This window comes from Schistocerca americana, chromosome 9, assembly GCF_021461395.2.
Source record: "Schistocerca americana isolate TAMUIC-IGC-003095 chromosome 9, iqSchAmer2.1, whole genome shotgun sequence".
In the NCBI taxonomy this organism is placed as follows: domain Eukaryota; kingdom Metazoa; phylum Arthropoda; class Insecta; order Orthoptera; family Acrididae; genus Schistocerca; species Schistocerca americana.
Genome location: NC_060127.1, coordinates 79,585,685 through 79,605,907, shown reverse-complemented (window position 1 = coordinate 79,605,907; position 20,223 = coordinate 79,585,685). Strand labels below are relative to the sequence as shown.

The window sequence follows — 20,223 nt, the reverse complement described above, 5'->3', positions numbered from 1 at the left end:
TTTCCCACTGGCGCCATGGGCTGCACTTTGAAATTCGCGACCAACCACAAGCGTCATCAGCAACTTCTTCACTGTCACCAATGAGATGGATCTTTCTGTTGTGATAACCGGCGACCACAGGCAGCAATGAACGAGTTCATGTTCAGCGATGGTGTACGACAGTTCTAGTGTGGAGTTCCAGAGTTGCTGTTCGTAGCTACAGTTCTTAGTGGTGATGAGTCTGCGAGACTTAGTCACATATGGCCTTCGCACAAGAACATATGATTACTACCGTGATTGACACTGTGGCACTCAGGATGGACTTAGTCTTGTTGACATTGTATTCAATATTCAGTAATGCACACCTTGACAGGCCACTGCTTAATTTTATTTGTCCTCAAGTACATCTAGCGAGTTGCCGTACAACTCTAGTTAAGTACTGCAGCACAATAAAGTGAATATTTGTGGGTCACTAATTTGTTTGGACTGCCATAGTTCCTCCCTCCACAACGGAGCACCTAAATGTAATACAACGTGTGTGAGCTGTTCTTCCCAGATGACACGTTCATGTCAACTGGGATCCGTTTGCGTGCATTGCCGAGGACAAAACACCTTTGTAGTGTATGGTGACTCTTAACGCCTCCTCGCTCCTGTGACACGCAGTGCAGGCGACCCTACAGCCTCACAAAGCACCATCTCAGGAAAACATGTACCTTATGCAGCATCATACAGCTTGTGTATCCATACAGTTGAAGTCTTAACCACCACACATAATTAGTCAGGAATGATCCTGTGATTTGGCTGCTTCCTGACCTCAGAAAACATACACTATTGGCCATTAAAATTGCTACACCACGAAGATGACGTGCTGCAGACGCGAAATTTAACCGACAGGAAGATGCTGTGATATGCAAATGATTAGCTCTTCAGAGCATTCACACAAGGTTGGCACCGGTGGCGACACCTACAACGTGCTGACACGACGAAAGTTTCCAACCGATTTCCCATACACAAACAGCAGTTGACCGGCGTTGCCTGGTGAAACGTTGTTGTGATGCCTCGTTTAAGGAGGAGAAACGCGTACCATCACGTTTACGACTTTGATAAAGGTTGGACTGTAGCCTATAGCGATTGCGGTTTATCGTATCGCGACACTGCTGCTCGCGTTGGTCGAGATCCAATGACTGTCAGCAGAATAGGGAATCGGTGCGTTCAGGAGGGTAATACGGAACGCCGTACTGGATCCCAACGGCCTCGTATCACTAGCAGTCGAGATGACAGGAATCTTATCCGCATGGCTGTAACGGATCGTGCAGCCACGTCTCGATCCCTGAGTCAACAGATGGGGACGTTTGCAAGACAACAACCATCTGCACGAACAGTTCGACGACGTTTGTGGCAGCAGGGACTATCACCTCGGAGACCATGGCTGCGGTTACCCTTGACGCTGCATCACAGACAGGAGCGCCTGCGATGGTGTACTCAACGACGACCCTGGGTTCACGAATGGTAAAACGTCATTTTTTCGGATGAATCCAGGTTCTGTTTACAGCATTCGTGTTTGGCGACATCGCGGTGAACCCACATTGGAAGCGTGTATTCGTCATCGCCATACTGCCGTATAACCTGGCGTCATGGTATGGGGTGCCATTGGTTACGCGTCTCGGTCACCTCTTGTTCGCATTGACGGCACTTTGAACAGTGGACATTACATTTCAGATGTGTTACGACCCGTGGCTCTACCTTTCATTCGATCCCAGCGAAACCCTACATTTCAGCAGGATAATGCACGACCGCATGTTGCAGGTCCTGTAGGGCCTTTCTGGATATAGAAAATGTTCGACTGCTGCCCTGGCCAGCACATTCTCCAGATGTCTCACCAATTGAAAACGTTTGGTCAATGGTGGCCGAGCAACTGGCTCGTCACAATACGCCAGTCACTACTCTTGATGAATTGTGGTATCGTGTTGAAGCTGCATGGGCAGCTGTACCTGTACACGCCATCCAAGCTCTGTTTGACTCAATGCCCAGGCCGTTATTACGGCCAGAGGTGGTTGTTCTGGGTGCTGATTTCTCAGGATCTATGCACCCAAATTGCGTGAAAATGTAATCACATGTCAGTTCTAGTATAATATATTTGTCGAATGAATACCCGTTTATCATCTGCATTTCTTCTTGGTGTAGCAATTTTAATGGCCATTAGTGTACACTCCTGGAAAAGGAAAAAAGAACACATTGACATCGGTGTGTCAGACCCACCATACTTGCTCCGAACACTGCGAGAGGGCTGTACAAGCAATGATGACACGCACGGCACAGCGGACACACCAGGAACCGCGGTGTTGGCCGTCGAATGGCGCTAGCTGCGCAGCATTTGTGCACCGCCGCCGTCAGTGTCAGCCAGTTTGCCGTGGCATACGAAGCTCCATCGCAGTCTTTAACACTGGTAGCATGCTGCGACAGCGTGGACATGAACCGTATGTGCAGTTGACGGACTTTGAGCGAGGGCGTATAGTGGGCATGCGGGAGGCCGGGTGGACGTACCGCCGAATTGCTCAACACGTGGGGCGTGAGGTGTCCACAGTACATCGATGTTGTCGCCAGTGGTCGGCGGAAGGTGCACATGCCCGTCGACCTGGGACCGCACCGCAGCGACGCACGGATGCACGCCAAGACCGTAGGATCCTACGCAGTGCCGTAGGGGACCGCACCGCCACTTCCCAGCAAATTAGGGACACTGTTGCTCCTGGGGTATCGGCGAGGACCATTCGCAACCGTCTCCATGAAGCTGGGCTACGGTCCCGCACACCGTTAGGCCGTCTTCCGCTCACGCCCCAACATCGTGCAGCCCGCCTCCAGTGGTGTCGTGACAGGCGTGAATGGAGGGACGAATGGAGACGTGTCGTCTTCAGCGATGAGAGTCGCTTCTGCCTTGGTGCCAATGATGGTCGTATGTGTGTTTGGCGCCGTGCAGGTGAGCGCCAAAATCAGGACTGCATACGACCGAGGCACACAGGGCCAACACCCGGCATCATGGTGTGGGGAGCGATCTCCTACACTGGCCGTACACCACTGGTGATCGTCGAGGGGACACTGAATAGTGCACGGTACATCCAAACCGTCATCGAACGCATCGTTCTACCATTCCTAGACCGGCAATGGAACTTGCTGTTCCAACAGGACAATGCACGTCGCATGTATCCCGTGCCACCCAACGTGCTCTAGAAGGTGTAAGTCAACTACCCTGGCCAGCAAGATCTCCGGATCTGTCCCCCATTGAGCATGTTTGGGACTGGATGAAGCGTCGTCTCACGCGGTCTGCACATCCAGCACGAACGCTGGTCCAACTGAGGTGCCAGGTGGAAATGGCATGGCAAGCCGTTCCACAGGACTACATCCAGCATCTCTACGATCGTCTCCATGGGAGAATAGCAGCCTGCATTGCTGCGAAAGGTGGATATACACTGTACTAGTGCCGACATTGTGCATGCTCTGTTGCCTGTGTCTATGTGCCTGTGGTTCTGTCAGTGTGATCATGTGATGTATCTGACCCCAGGAATGTGTCAATAAAGTGTCCCCTTCCTGGGACAATGAATTCACGGTGTTCTTATTTCAATTTCCAGGAGTGAATATAGTGTATGTCTGTGTGTGTGTGTGGGGGGGGGGGGGGGGGTTGATAAGCTTTAGAGAAGCAATATTCCCATGACCAAATCAAGGGAGAGTACTGATTTGTACAATAGTGTGGATGACTGTCATGTATGAAGGTTGTTTTTAGATATAAAAGTGGCTTCTCCTCGTAGGTAGCTTTGTCACCTAAATGAGAAGTTCCATAGTGCTGCTCACGGTGCATGCAACTTGAAGGATAAACTACCATGGCACATACCCCTTTTTTTCACAATTTGAGCGAGTGTGATGCTCACTTTCTCGTTGACCACTTGGTTGATTTTGGTGTGAAGAAAGATCAGACCATGGTCCTGCCTGACAACGTCGAGAAATATATTTCTTTCTCAAAATGAATGATGCCAAGAATTACTTTCTGCTTCCTAGCCGCACTGTGCTTTATTCAGGTACCACTACAGAAACTTTTTCAAACTGTTTCTCAAGAGGATATGCAAATCACTTTAGTGCATATTATGATGATGCAAAGTTTCATCTTGTAACGAGGATGGGTACTTTGCCATACTAGTATCTTGACTGTATGGAAAAACTCTACGAAAATAGGGTACCCTACATAACTGCATACACCGTAAACCTTAGAGGTGATGCAGTACCATATGCAGAGTATAAGCATGTAGTAAATGTTTGACAGGACTTCAAAATCCTAAATTTAGGGAAGTATGCAAAACTTAATATGGACATGGACATATGTTTGCTTGCTAACGTTCTTGAGAAATTCTGGGGCGTATGTACCCTTAATCGGGTAGATAGGTTAGAAAATTTAAAAAGGGAAATGGATAGGTTAAAGTTAAATACAGTGAGAATCAATGATGTTCGGTGGCAGGAGGAACAAGACTTTTGGTCAGGTGAATACAGGGTTATAAATACAAAATCAAATAGGGGTAAGGCAGGAGTAGGTTTAATAATGAATAAAAAAATAGGAGTGCGGGTAAGCTACTACAAACAGCATAGTGAACGCATTATTGTGGCCACGATAGACATGAAGCCCACGCTTCACTACAACTAGCTTCAGTAGAACTATCTCCGCAGATGATGAGACTGAACAAATGTATGATGCGATAAAAGAAATTATTCAGATAGTTAAGGGAGACGAAAATTTAATAGTCATTGGGGACTGGAATTCGATAGTAAGGAAAGGAAGAGAAGGAAAAGTAGTTGGTTAATATGGATGGAGGATAAAGAATGTAAGAGGAAGCCTCCTGGTAGAATTATGCGCAGAGAATAATTTAATCACAGTTAACATTTGGTTTAAGAATAATGGAAGAAGGTTATATACGTGGAAGAGGCCTGGAGACACTGGAAGATTTAAGATAGATTATATAATGGTAAGACAGAGATTTAGGAACCAGGTTTTAAATTGTGGGATTTCCAGGGGCAGATGTGAATTCTGACCACAATTTATTGGTTATGAATTATAGATTAAATCTGAAGGCACTGCAAAAGGGTGGGAATTTGAGGAGATGGGATCTGGATAAACTGAAAGAACCAGAAGTTGCAGAGAGTTTCACAGAGGGCATTAGGGAACGATTGACAAGAACAGGGGAAAGAAATACAGTAGAAGAAGAATGGGTAGCTTTGAGAGATGAAATAGTGAAGGTTCAGGGGATAAAGTAGATTAATACACAAGGGCTAGAGGCATATATCGCTAGGGCTAAGATAGATACTGCCTACAGCAAACTTAAAGAGACCTTCAGAGAAAAGAATCACCTGTATGAATATCAAAAACTCAAATGGAAAACCAGTGCTGAGCAAAGACGGGAAATCAAAAAGATGGAAGGAGTATATAGAGGGTCCATTCAAGGGCGATGTACGTGAGGGCAATATTATCGAAATGGAAGAGGACGTAGATGAAGATGAGATGGGAGATATGATACTGCGTGAAGAGTTTGACAGAACACTGAAGGACCTGAGTCGAAACAAGGCCCCGGGAGTAGACAACATTCCATTAGAACTACTGATGGCCTTGGGAGAGCCAGCCCTGACAAAACTCTACCATCTGGTGAGGAAGATGTATGAGACAGGCGAAATATCCTCAGACTTCAAGAAGAATGTAATAATTCCAATCCCAAAGAAATCAGGTACTGAAAGGTGCGAAAACTACCGAATTATCAGTTTGATAAGTCACGGCTGCAAAATACTAACAAGAATTCCTTACAGACAAATGGAAAAACTGGTAGACGCGGAACTTAGGGAGGATCAGTTTGGATTCCGTAGAAATGTTGGAACACGTGAGGCAATACTAACCTTACGACTTATCTTAGAAGAAAGATTAAGAAAAGGCAAACCTACGTTTCTAGCATTTGTAGACTTGGATAAAGCTTTTGTCAATGTTGACTGGAATACTCTCTTTCAAATTCTGAAGGTGGCAGCGGAAAAATACAGGGAGCTAAAGGCTATTTACAATTTGTACAGAAACCAGATGGCAGTTATAACAGTCAAGGAACATGAAAGGGAAGCAGTGGTTGAGAAGGGACTGAGGCAGGGTTGCTGTCTGTCCTAGATGTAATGCAGTCTATATTCAGCATGCAATGATGGATACAAAAGAAAAATTCAGAGTAGGAATTAAAATCCATTTAGAAGAAATGAAAACATTGAAGTTCGCCGATGACATTGTAATTCTGTCAGAGACAGCAAAGGACCTGGAAGAGGAGTTGAACGGAATGGACAGTGTCTTGAAAGGAGGATATAAGATGAACATCAACAAAAGCAGAACGAGGATAATGGAATGTTGTCTCATGAAGCCAGGTGATGCTGAGGGAATTATATTAGGAAATGAGAATCTTAAAGTAGTAAATGAGTTTTGCTATGTTGTTGTTGTGGTCTTCAGTCCAGAGACTGGTTTGATGCAGCTATTCATGCTACTCTATCCTGTGCAAGCTTTTTCGTCTCCCGGTACCTACTGCATCTTACATCCTTCTGAATCTGCTCAGTGTATTCATCTCTTGTTCTCCCTCCACGATTTTTTATTTATTTCTTGATCTCCCTCTACGATTTTTACCCTCCACGCTGCCCTCCTATACTAAATTGGTTATCCCTTGATGTCTCAGAACATGTCCTACCAACCGATTTCTGCTTCTAGTCAAGTTGTGCCACAAATTTCTCTTCTCCCCAATTCTATCCAATACCTCCTCATTATTTATGTGACCTATCCATCTAATCTTCAGCATTCTTCTGCAGCACCACATTTCTAAAGCTTCTATTCTCTTCTTGCCTAAACTATTTATCGTCCACGTTTCACTTCCATACGTGGCTACACTCCATACAAATACTTTCAGGAACGACTTCCTGACACTTAAATCTATACTCGATGTTACCAATTTTCTCTTCTTCAGAAACGCTTACCTTGACATTGCCAGTCTACATTTTATATCCTCTCTACTTCGACCATCATCAGTTATTTTGCTCCCCAAATAGCAAAACTCATTTACTACCTTAAGTGTCTCACTTCCTGATTTAATTCCCTCTACATCACCTGATTTAATTCGAGTACATTCCATTACCCTCGTTTTGCTTTTGTTGATGTTCATCTTATATCCTCCTTTCAAGACACTGTCCATTCCGCTCAACTGCTGTTCCAGTTCCTTTGCTGTCTCTGACAGAATTACAATGTCATCGGCGAACCTTATAATTTTTTTTCTTCTCCATGGATTTTAAATCCTACTCCGAATTTTTTTTGTTTTCTTTACTGCTTGCTCAATATACAGATTGATTAACATCGGGGATAGGCTAGAAACCTGTCTCACTCCCTTTCCAACCACTGCTTCCCTTTCATGTCCCTCGACTCTTATAACTGCCATCTGGTTTCTGTACAAGTTGTAAATAGCCTTTCGCTCTCTGTATTTTACCCCTGCCACCATCAGAATTTGAAAGAGAGCGTTCCAGTCAACATTGTCAAAAACTTTATCCAAGTCTACAAATGCTAGAAACGTGGGTTTGCCTTTCCTTAATCTTTCTTCTAAGATAAGTCGTAAGGTCAGTATTGCCTCACGTGTTCCAAGGTTTCTACGGAATCCAAACTGATCTTCCCCCAGGTCGGTTTCTACCAGTTTTTCCATTCGTCGGCAAAGAACTCGTGTTTGTATTTTGTAACCGTGACTTTATTAAACTGGTCATTCGGTGATTTTCACATCTGTTAACACCTGCTTTCTTTTGGTTTTGGAATTATTATATTCTTCGTGAAGTCTGAGGGAATTTCGCCTGTCTCATACATCTTTCTAACCAGATGGTCGAGTTTTCGCAGGGCTGGCTCTCCTGAGGCTATCAGTAGGTCTAATGGAATGTTGTCTACTCCCAGGGCCTTGTTTCGACTTAGGTCTTTCAGTGCTCTGTGAACCTCTTCCCGCAGTATCATATCTCCCAGTTCATTTTCATCTACATCCTCTTCCATTTCCATAATATTGTCCTCAAGAACATCGCCCCTGTATAGACCCTCTGTAAACTCCTTCCACCTTTCTGCTTTCCCTTCTTTGTTTAGAACTGGGTTTCCATCTGAGCTCTTGATGTTCATGCAAGTGGTTCTCTTTTCTCCAAAGCTCTCTTTAATTTTCCTGTAGGCAGTATCTATCTTACCCCTAGTGAGACAAGCCTCTACATCCTTACATTTGTCCTCTAGCCATCCCTGCTTAGCCATTTTGCACTTCCTGTCGATCTCATTTTTGAGAGGATTGTATTCCTTTTTGCCAGCTTCATCTACTGCATTTTTATATTTTCTCCTTTCATCAATAAAATTCAATATGTCTTCTGTAACCCAAGGATTTCTACTAGCCCTCGTCTTTTTACCGACTTGATCCTTTGCTGCCTTCACTATATCATCTCTCAAAGCTCTTCTTCTACTGTATTTCTTTCCCCCATACTTTTCAATCATTCCCTAACGCTCTCCCTGAAACTCTCTAAAACCTCTGGTTCTGTAAGTTTTTCCAAGTCCTATCTTTTTAATTTCCCACCTTTTCGCAGTTTCTTCAGTTCTAATCTACAGTTCATAACTAATAGATTGTGGTCAGAGCCCACATCTGACCCTGGAAATGTCTTGCAATTTAAAACCTGTTCCTTAAATCTCTGTCTTACCATTATATAATCTAGCTGAAACCTCCCAGTATCTCCAGGCCTTTTCCATGAATATGACCTTCTTTCATGATTCTTGAACCAAGTGTTAGCTATTATTAAGTTATGCTCTGTGCAGAATTCTACCACGCAGCTTCCTCTTTCGTTCCTTACCGCCATTCTGTATTCACACACTACGTTTCCTTCTCTGCATTTTCCTACTATCGAATTCCAGTCACCCATTACTATTAAATTTTCGTCTCAATTCACTATATGAACAATTTCTTTTACCTCCTCATACATTTCATCAACCTCCTCGTCATCTGCAGAGATAGTTGCCATATAAACTTGTACTACTGTGGTTGGCGTCGGCTTCGTGTCTATTTTTTGGCCACAATAATGCGTTCACTATGCTGTTTGTAGTAGCTTACCTGCACTCCTATTTTTTTATTCATTATTAAACCTACTCCTGCATTATCCCTATTTGATTTTGTATTTATAACCCTGTATCCACCTGACCAGAAGTCTTGTTCCTCTTGCCATCGTACTTCACTGATTCCCACTATATCTAACTCTAACCTATCCATTTCCCTTTTTAAATTTTCTAACCTACCTGCGCGATTAAGGAATTTGACATCCCACGCTCCGATCCGTAGAACGCCAGTTTTCTTTCTCCTGATAACGACGTCCTCTTGAGTAGTCCCCACCCGGAGATCCGAATGGGCGACTATTTTTGCTACATAGGGAGCAAAATAACTGATGATAGTCGAAGTAGAGAGGATATAAAATGTAAACTGGCCATGGCAAGGATAGCGCTTCTGAAGAAGAGGAATTTGTTGAGGTAGAGTATAGATTTAAGTACCAGGAAGTCTTCTCTGAAAATACTTATATGGAGTGTAGCCACATATAGAAGTGAAACATGGACGACAAAAGTTTTAGACAAGGAACAGACTAGAAGCTTTCGAAATGTGGTGCTACAGAGGAATGCTGAAGATTAGTTGGGTAGATCACGTAACGAATGAGGAGGTATTGAATAGGATTGGGGAGAAGACTAGAAGAAGGGATCGGTTGGTAGGACACGTTCTGAGGCACCAAAGGATCACCAATTTGGTACTGCCGGGAAGCGTGGAGCGTAAAAATCGTAGACGGAGACCAGGAGATGAATACACTAAGTAGATTCAGAAGGATGTAGGTTGCAGTAGGTACTTGGGGCTGAAGAGGCTTGCACAGCGTAGAGTAGCATAGAGAGCTGCATCAAACCAGTCTCTGGACTGAAGACCACAACAACATTGTATGACCACATATACTCTGGATCCTGCCTTTTATTACATGGCAGCCAGTTAGTCTCAAATGCTATTCTCAAGAAAATGAAAGTCAACATTGAATTATTGAGAAATATTGATATTGTTGACATGTAACTGTCCTTTGGATGAAGGATCTCTGAGGGTCTTTGGTAGTGTATCTGTAGCCACAGATTGGATCAGATTAGATTATTTTTTCGTTCCATAGATCCATGCTGAGGAGATTCTCGTGGATGTGGAACATGTCATTTTTTTTTCTTTTTTAAAGCTGAAATAGCAATACTAATAGTATGAATATATACAATACATCAATTGTTTCTATTAAATAATTCGTCAATGGGGTAAAAGGAGTTGGCCACTAGTAAGTCTTTCAGGCTCCTTTTAAACTGATCTTTATTTGTAACAAAATTTTTTATGTTTGCTGGAAAATCATTGAAGATGAGTGTTCCTGAGTAGTGAACCCCTTTTTGAACTGAAGTAAGTGCTTTTAAGACCTTGTGCAGATCATTTTTGTTCCTGGTATTGTATGTATGAACTGAGCTGTTTGTTGTAAAAAGAGATATATTATTTAGGACAAATTTCATTAAGGAGTAAATATACTGAGAGGCAGTAGTTAGTATACCCAGTTCTTTGAAGAGGTTTCTACAGGACGTCCGTGAATTTACTCCACAAATAATACGTATTACACGCTTTTGGACTCTGAAAAATTTTGTTTGACTTGAAGTGTTACCCCAAAATATTATACCATATGACATTATGGAATGAAAGTAGGCAAAGTATGCAAGCTTTTTCATTTTTATGTCGCCTATGTCTGCTAACACTCGAATTGCAAATACAGATTTGTTAAGGAGTTTCTGCAGTTCTGTGGTGTGCTCTTCCCAACTGAATTTATTGCCAAGTTGTAATCCCAGGAATTTAAGACTGTCAACCTCTTCTATCTGCTCTTCTTCATACTTTATGCATATGCTGTGTGGAAACCACTTACAGGTTCTGAATTGCATATAGTGAGTCTTTTCCAAGTATAATGTCAGCGAGTTGGCTTTAAACCATTTATTAATATCCATGAAAATATCATTAGTAGATCTTTCTAGAACTACACTGGACATACTATTTATTGCAGTACTTGTGTCATCTGCAAACAAAACGAACTCAGCATCTGGCAGTGTAACTGATGAGAGATCATTAATGTACACTAGAAAAAGCAATGGCCTTAAGATGGATCCTTGTGGGACACCACATGTAATTTCTTCCCATTCTGATGATGACTGATGACTTAATTCACTAATCCCTTGCACTGACACCCTTTGTTTCCTGTTAGTGAGGTATGACTTGAACCATTTTGCAGTACTGCCCATTACATCATACATTTCTAATTTATTTAAAAGGATGTTGTGGTTCACACAATCGAATGCCTTTGACAAATCACAGAAAATAGCTGCTGCTTGTACCTTGATATTTAATGAAATAAGTACATTTTCACTGTAAGTGTAAACAGCTTTCTCGATATCAAAACCCTTCAGAAATCCAAACTGTGGTCTTGATAATATGTTATTTGTGGTCAGATGGTTGAGAAGCTGCCTATATATTACTTTTTCTAAAATTTATGAGAATGCTGGCAGAAGTGAAATCGGTCTGTAGTTTGATGGTATCTCTTTATCCCCTTTCTTGAATAGAGGCTTAAAATCTGCTTATTTTAGCCAGTCAGAAAATGTGTCAGTTATAATTGACTGGTTACACAAGTAACTTAGAATAGTACTAAACTCACAAGAACATGCCTTAATTGACTTTGTTGATATTTCATCATAACTACTAGAATTCTTTGTTTTTAAAGATTTTATTAGAGAAGTTATTTCTTTTGATGAAGTGAGTGACATATTCATGTACCTGAAGCTATTTGTAAAGGCTAGTTTCAGTTATTCAAGGGCATTATTTACTGATCCTGACAATCCCATTCTATCAATAACGGATATAAAGTACTTCAAGTACAACAGAAAGGCAACTAGGCCACAGATGAGTGAGAAGTTCAATGCATAAGATAATTCAATCTTCAATGTGTGTCTGGATGATAATAACTTATACAGGCATACAACTGTTGCTGATGGATGGCGGGTTTCAATGGCTGTCCAAAGATGAATGCCTTGGATTAGGTGAAAATATTCGTAGTGTGATGGCTAATTCAGAGCTGGGGTATGCCATACAAGCAAAACCCTACTAGTTTCCATGATATGTCCAACTATTTGCCACTATTTCCGGGGCAACTAGTTATGCAAGGAGGCTCCATCCCCAAACAGATGACAACACTAGCGAACAAGTAGAGATATGTTCTTCATTATTGTAATTTCCAGCAGTCCCTGAGCTTAGGGATAGAGCTGGTTAGAACCACTCACGCTATCTCCTGCAAAAAGTCATGCTGGTTGAAGGAGTGTATTGATCTAAATACTAGAAAGTGGGCATCTGCAAATAATGATTTTGAAGCAGATTTTTTAAAATTATGAATAATGCAGTTATCAGCCAGGCAATGAAGAATTTGAGAAAACACCACAAAAATCATATCAGAAAAAAATGAGATTTGCGTTATGGCATAATTAAATATCGTACCAGAACAAATTTCGTGATTCACAATCTTCAGTAAGAACTTCGTTGGTGTGGATATGGCAAAGGCTGAAGCAGAGTTCACGAAGTCTGTCAAGTGGGGACATGTACCGGTTTCAGCATGAGTTTGCAGAAACCTGTTTTGCTGATCCAAAGTTACTTTATATTGATACAGATAGCTTCATCTGTTGGATGAATGACTGCAATCCATGCAAGGTAATGAAGTGCCATGACAGTGCATTTGAGACAAGATCACGTTTAGTAAATGAACCTTGTGGTATTGTTCCACAGAGCAAGAAGATTGTCAGCCTTATTACAGATGAAGCAAATGGGTTGCCAGTTGTGGAGTTTGTCTGTCTCTCATCGAGGTGTATACATATCGCACATTGGGAGGTGTCACCCAGATGCAGGTGAAGGCTCTCATGACTGAAGACTACACGCATTGTTTGTGGTAAATGGAAATGAGCGTTTGGCATCATTGGCCGGGAGGCCCCTTATGAAGTATGTCCGGCCGCCTTGGTGCAGGTCTTATTACATTCGACGCCACATTGGGCGACCTGCGCGTCCGATTGGGATGAAATGGTGATGAAGACAACACAACACCCAGCCCCTGAGCAGAGAAAATCGCCGACCCAGCCGGGAATCGAACCCGGGCCCCTTAGGATAGCAGTCCATCACACTAACCATTCAGCTATCGGGGCAAAGATTGTTTGTGGTGCTCCACCGCAACTGCAGCATTTGGTGAGACAAAGTAGTATTCAATCGTTGGGGCACAAGGTGTACACTGTGCTGCAATCAAAAGTCGGTCTGGAACCACATGATGATAAGCAGGTCATTTGTGAGGATGGGTCTGACACTCACCAATACTCACACTATTCACTTGATGCAGGTGGTGAGACTGAGAGAGAGTGACAGTGAGTGTAAATGCCGTATGTACCTGAAATATTATGACTTGTTTATCACAGTGGAGATATTTTTTTAATTGCACACTGTGTGTGTTGACATACATGTGTATATCTGTAAGTATGTTTGCTGATAAAAATGTGTACTGTGTATACACATATCCACAACATCTGTGCTGACAAAAATGTGTACAACATACACTTGTAAATATTCCTTTTACTATTACAGCGCCATCTATCACAAAGCAAAAAAGTGGTCCAACTAAAACATTCATATTTCTTTACGTACTACACGAATATATAATAAAAATTGTGGTTCCTATTTAAAAAAACGCAGTTGATATCCGTTTGACCTATGGGAGCGCCATCTAGCGGGCCAACCATAGCGCCATCTGGTTTCTCCCTTCAAGCTAGACAAGTTTCGTTCTTTGTAGTTTTTTCGTTTGACGCTTATTTCGTGAGATATTTGGCCCAGGCACGATCAATGGACCACCCTGTATACAATATGGGCAGCGATTGTTCACTCTTTCATGCTGAATGTCAATACCATCACTTCTGCTATGTTCTTCATCTAATACAGGTTTTATAATCGATTTTATTATTATTATATCCTCTGAAATGTAATTGGCGTTTGAATTTACCGCGAAAATTTGAATTTACCACGAAAATTTGAATTTCCTGAGAAAATTTTAAATTTGTCCAAATACGGGAGGGTAGAAGGGTGAAGGCTGTGGAGGGTGTCGAAGGGAGATATCCCAGGGGATGGGAGAGGGGAGAATAATTCATCTATTGCCTTGATCAGTCAATTAATTTTATATCAATTTAATATCAAAATTGTCGCAGAACTGTCTTTGTCCTCCTACCCACTGCTTCCCTGTTGGCAACACAATACTTCCCCTGTTCTTCTGTACTGTCGGGTCCGCCTCAAGTGACATCTGTTGGCCATTTCTGCTTTAAATAAGGGGTGTGGTTTCTTTTGATCAGATAGTGTATGATTTATAAGACTCTTTCTGCTCGTGGCGTATGTCTCACATTTCACACACACAGAGCGTATTCAAAAATTCAGTCGACCAAACGGAGTCAAAAACAAAAATACTTCGCTAAACAAGTTATGGGAAAAGCATTTTGAGTGAGCAGTAATACACCTGTGGTGAAGGGGACAAACGAAAACTATAAGGGGCAGCCAAAAAAAAGCGAGATTGATGTAGTCTATTTATCTTTTCCAAACTAACCGCCATAACTCTTAATATACCGGGTGATCAAAAAGTCAGTATAAATTTGAAAACTTAATAAACCACCGAAAAATGTAGAAAGAGAGGTAAAAATTGACACACATGCTCTGAATGACATGGGGTTTCATTAGAACAAAAAAAAAAAAAAAAAACAACGTTCACAAAATGTCCGACAGATGGCTCTGGACAGCTGCCGTGACGGGTAATAGGTACGCCGATATGTTAGAGAATCGCATCATCCCCAGACTAGCTGATGAACACCTGCTGGAACGTACGATGTTTATGCAGGATGGCGCTACACCCCATATTGTTAGACGCGTTAAAGATCTCTTGCGCGCGTCGTTTGGTGATGATCTTGTGCTCAGCCGCCACTTTCGTCATGCTTGGCCTCCCAGATCCCGAGACCTCAGTCCGTGTGATTATTGGCTTTGGGGTTACCTGAAGTCGCAAGTGTATCGTGAACGACCGACATCTCTAGGGATGCTGAAAGACAACATCCTACGCCAATGCCTCTCCGTAACTCCAGACATGCTTTACAGTGCTGTTCATAACATCATTCCTCGACTACAGCTATTGCTGAGGAATTATGGTGGACATATTGAGCATTTCCTGTAATTTTTTGAACTTTTGTATTTTTTTTTGTTCTAATACAATCCCATGTCATTCCAAGCATATGTGTCAATTTTTACCTCTCTATCTACTTTATTCCGTGATTTATTCAGTTTTCAAATGTATACTGACTTTTTGATCACCCGGTATTTGTCTCACTGTGAGACAAGATGTTCATTGCCTTCATGGAAAAGTGTTTGCGGTTGCCTGCAGAACCACGAATGTACCCAAGCATGTACGTCTTCCTACGAAGCAAAGCGACAGGCACAAACGTCTTTCCTCAGGACTTCAAAAAATTGGAAATCGCATGGACCCGCCCGTGTGCTGCCATGGTTGTTTCGCGTATGCTGCAGAAGTTTTGCAGGGAAGCTCTTTCAGATTCTCCATGCAATCCCGATCTCCCTCCTTGCAATTTCCATATTTTAGGAGCCCTGAAGAAAGATATTCGTGGCCGTCACTTTGTTTCGAAGAGTTACGCACCTGGGTGCAATAATGTTTCCGTAGGCAACAGCAAACATTTTTATTTGATTGCCCCCCTTCTTGCTTCTTCGAAGATCGTTCCACAAAACTTGATTTGTGATACGTAGTGTTGTGACGTCCAGACATTCGCACTACGAGTTCTGGCATGCCTACCATTACATATACATTACAACAAATAAAGGTGATGCCAAGACAATGTTGTATTTATTTAAATGGACCATAGTGAAAGCAATGTTCTTCCAGTATAACTGGTTTCTCACAACAACTATACTCGTTTACAAAAAGAAATCGGTTGACCTACACGTCAAAAAAGTACTAGCACACATTCAACGAACTTACGCCACGTTTTGCCCAAAATGCCCGCTTCTGAGCCAAAAATAACGTTTCAGAATAGGTAGAGTTACCCCAAAATACAATGCCGTATGTCACAAGCGAATGAAAATACACTCCTGGAAATGGAAAAAAGAACACATTGACACCGGTGTGTCAGAGCCACCATACTTGCTCCGGACACTGCGAGAGGGCTGTACAAGCAATGATCACACGCACGGCACAGCGGACACACCAGGAACCGCGGTGTTGGCCGTCGAATGGCGCTAGCTGCGCAGCATTTGTGCACCGCCGCCGTCAGTGTCAGCCAGTTTGCCGTGGCATACGGAGCTCCATCGCAGTCTTTAACACTGGTAGCATGCCGCGACAGCGTGGACGTGAACCGTATGTGCAGTTGACGGACTTTGAGCGAGGGCGTATAGTGGGCATGCGGGAGGCCGGGTGGACGTACCGCCGAATTGCTCAACACGTGGGGCGTGAGGTCTCCACAGTACATCGATGTTGTCGCCAGTGGTCGGCGGAAGGTGCACGTGCCCGTCGACCTGGGACCGGACCGCAGCGACGCAGGGATGCACGCCAAGACCGTAGGATCCTACGCAGTGCCGTAGGGGACCGCACCGCCACTTCCCAGCAAATTAGGGACACTGTTGCTCCTGGGGTATCGGCGAGGACCATTCGCAACCGTCTCCATGAAGCTGGGCTACGGTCCCGCACACCGTTAGGCCGTCTTCCGCTCACGCCCCAACATCGTGCAGCCCGCCTCCAGTGGTGTCGCGACAGGCGTGAATGGAGGGACGAATGGAGACGTGTCGTCTTCAGCGATGAGAGTCGCTTCTGCCTTGGTGCCAATGATGGTCGTATGCGTGTTTGGCGCCGTGCAGGTGAGCGCCACAATCAGGACTGCATACGACCGAGGCACACAGGGCCAACACCCGGCATCATGGTGTGGGGAGCGATCTCCTACACTGGCCGTACACCACTGGTGATCGTCGAGGGGACACTGAATAGTGCACGGTACATCCAAACCGTCATCGAACCCATCGTTCTACCATTCCTAGACCGGCAAGGGAACTTGCTGTTCCAACAGGACAATGCACGTCCGCATGTATCCCGTGCCACCCAACGTGCTCTAGAAGGTGTAAGTCAACTACCCTGGCCAGCAAGATCTCCGGATCTGTCCCCCATTGAGCATGTTTGGGACTGGATGAAGCGTCGTCTCACGCGGTCTGCACGTAAAGCACGAACGCTGGTCCCACTGAGGTGCCAGGTGGAAATGGTATGGCAAGCCGTTTCACAGCATCTCTACGATCGTCTCCATGGGAGAATAGCAGCCTGCATTGCTGCGAAAGGTGGATATACACTGTACTAGTGCCGACATTGTGCATGCTCTGTTGCCTGTGTCTATGTGCCTGTGGTTCTGTCAGTGTGATCATGTGATGTATCTGACCCCAGGAATGTGTCAATAAAGTTTCCCCTTCCTGGGACAATGAATTCACGGTGTTCTTATTTCAATTTCCAGGAGTGTATTCAAAGTAGACGGGTTACCGAGTCGAACTATCAGTTACTGCAGATAATGTTCTAATGGTAAATGTAGCAACATTAAGTCAGTGAACAAGATCCTGGACATGTGTTTTGCGTGACAGTTTACTATCTATTTACACATATATAAATCTGAATTGTTCAGTCTCACTAATCATATGCCTAATCTGTGTAATTAGAACGTCAGGTTTTGTCGAATTGTGTGTTAAAAACAGTGTTACTGTGATCTTATACTACACGGAACTTACAATACTGGGCATTAAAATTGCTACACCAAGAAGAAATGCAGGTGATAAACGGATATTCATTGGACAAATACATTATACTAGAACTGGCACGTGATTACATTTTCCCGCAATTTGGGTGCATAGATCCTGAGAAATCAGTACCCAGAACAGCCACCTCTGGCCGTAATAACGGCCTTGATACGCCTGGGCATTTAGTCAAACAGAGCTCAGATGGAGCGTACAGGTACAGCTGCCCATGCAGCTTCAACGCGATACCTCAGTTCGTCAAGAGTAGTGATTGGCGTATTGTGACGAGCCAGTTGCTCGGCCACCATTCAGCAGACGTTTTCAGTTGGTGAGAGATGTGGAGAATGTGCTGGCCAGGGCAGCAGTCGAACATTTTCTGTATCCAGAAAGGCCCATACAGGACCTACAACATGCGGTCGTGCATAATCCTGTTGAAATGTAGGGTTTCGAAAGGATCGAATGAAGGGTAGAGCAACGGGTCGTAACACATCTGGAATGTAACGTCCACTGTTCAAAGTGCCGTCAGTGCGAACAAGAGGTGACCGAGACGTGTAACCAATGGCACCCCGTACCATCACGCCGGGTGATACGCCAGTATGGCGATGACGAATACACGCTTCCAATGTGCGTTCACCGCGGTGTCGCAAAACACGGATGCGACCATCACGATGCTGTAAACAGAACCTGGATTCATCCGAAAAAATGACGTTTTGGCATTCGTGCACCCAGGTTCGTCGTCGAGCACATCATCGCAAGGGCACCTGTCTGTGATGCAGCGTCAAGGGTAACCACAGCCACGGTCTCCGAGGTGATAGTCCATGCTGCTGCAAACGTCATCGAAATGTTCGTGCAGATGGTTGTTGTCTTGCAAACGTCCCCATCTGTTGTCTAAGGGATCGAGATGTGTCTGCACGATCCGTTACAGCCATGCGAATAAGATGCCTGTTATCGCGACTGCTAGTGATACGAGGCCATTGGGATCCAGCACGGCGTTCTGTATTACTCTCCTGAACCCACCGATTCCATATTGTGCTAACAGTCATTGGATCTCGACCAACGGGAGCAGCAATGTCGCGATACGATTAACCGCAATCGCTATACGCGACAATCCGAGGTTTATCAAAGTCGGAAACGTGATGGTACGCATTTCTCCTCCTTACACGAGGCATCACAACAACGTTTCACCAGGCAACGCTGGTCAACTGCTAGTTGGCACTGGCGCCCATCTAGTATGAATTCTCTGAAAAACTAATCATTTGCATATCACAGCATCCTGTTCCTTTCGGTTAAATTTCGCGTCTGTAGCACATCTTCGTGGTGTAGCAGTTTTGATGGCCAGTAGTGTTTAATTTGTTGATGTGTGTATTTCAGTTCAAAAATGGCTCTGAGCACTATGGGACTCAACGTCTTAGGTCATAAGTACCCTAGAACTTAGAACTAATTAAACATAACTAACCTAAGGACATCACACACACCCATGGCCGAGTATTTCAGTTCATTTCATGTTTCAATATGTTACCAGTTTATTATGTCAGAAGCTATGTCGTGAAATTTTAATCCATTAAATAATAGCCTTTTATGAAATACTGTGTTACAGCTGATAATTCTACAAAATTCTGTTGTTGTGAGTTAGTTAACAGGAAATTCCATCTGTGGCCAGCACCACGCGGTCAGCCCAGGTGATATGTACAACCTAAATACGACCCCTGCAGTAGTGGTCTCTTACTAAAATCTTATACTTCTTGCAGGTACCCGGCAGACTTCAAAAAGATTTGCACCATAGTGGGGTTCGGAAGGCGAGCCAGAGACGCGCCGCCATACACGGGTATTCAGAGGGGCGGCAGCTTCCTGATGGAGCCTGGACAGAAGTGTGGCCTCCCGGAAATCAAAGTGAGTACCACACAGACCACACAGCGGTGAAGCTTCAAGCATGCGCCACAGAACTACGCTTCTACTCATCATGTGCTTCATGCTCACTTTTTTGCTCATTTGCTTTCAGCCTGTTTGACTGTTATTGCCAGCCGCTGTGGCCGAGCGGTTCTAGGCGCTTCAGTCCGGAACCGCGCTGCTGCTACGGTCGCAGGTTCGAATCCTGGCTTGGGCATGTATGTGAGTGATGTCCTTAGGTTAGTTGGGTTTAAGTACTTCTAAGTCTCGGGGACTGAAGACCTCATATGTTAAGTCCCATAGTGCTTACAGCCATTTGAACGATCTTTTTATTATTAATTTTAATAATTAACAGCCTCAGTTGCACTGTTTGCCTAGAATTTACCTAGGTTTCAGTCGG

At 43.9% G+C, this 20,223-nt stretch overlaps 1 protein-coding gene across 1 annotated transcript in view; it reads left to right on the top strand.

Moving 5' to 3' along the window:
- LOC124550672 (trypsin 3A1-like) overlaps nucleotides 1–20,223 on the top strand; it is a 78,276-nt gene that overhangs the window by 20,631 nt on the left and 37,422 nt on the right. The window contains exon 3 of the mRNA XM_047125396.1: nucleotides 19,685–19,826. Within this exon, the coding sequence (XP_046981352.1) occupies nucleotides 19,685–19,826 (142 nt within the window). The remainder of the gene's footprint in view (nucleotides 1–19,684; nucleotides 19,827–20,223) is intronic.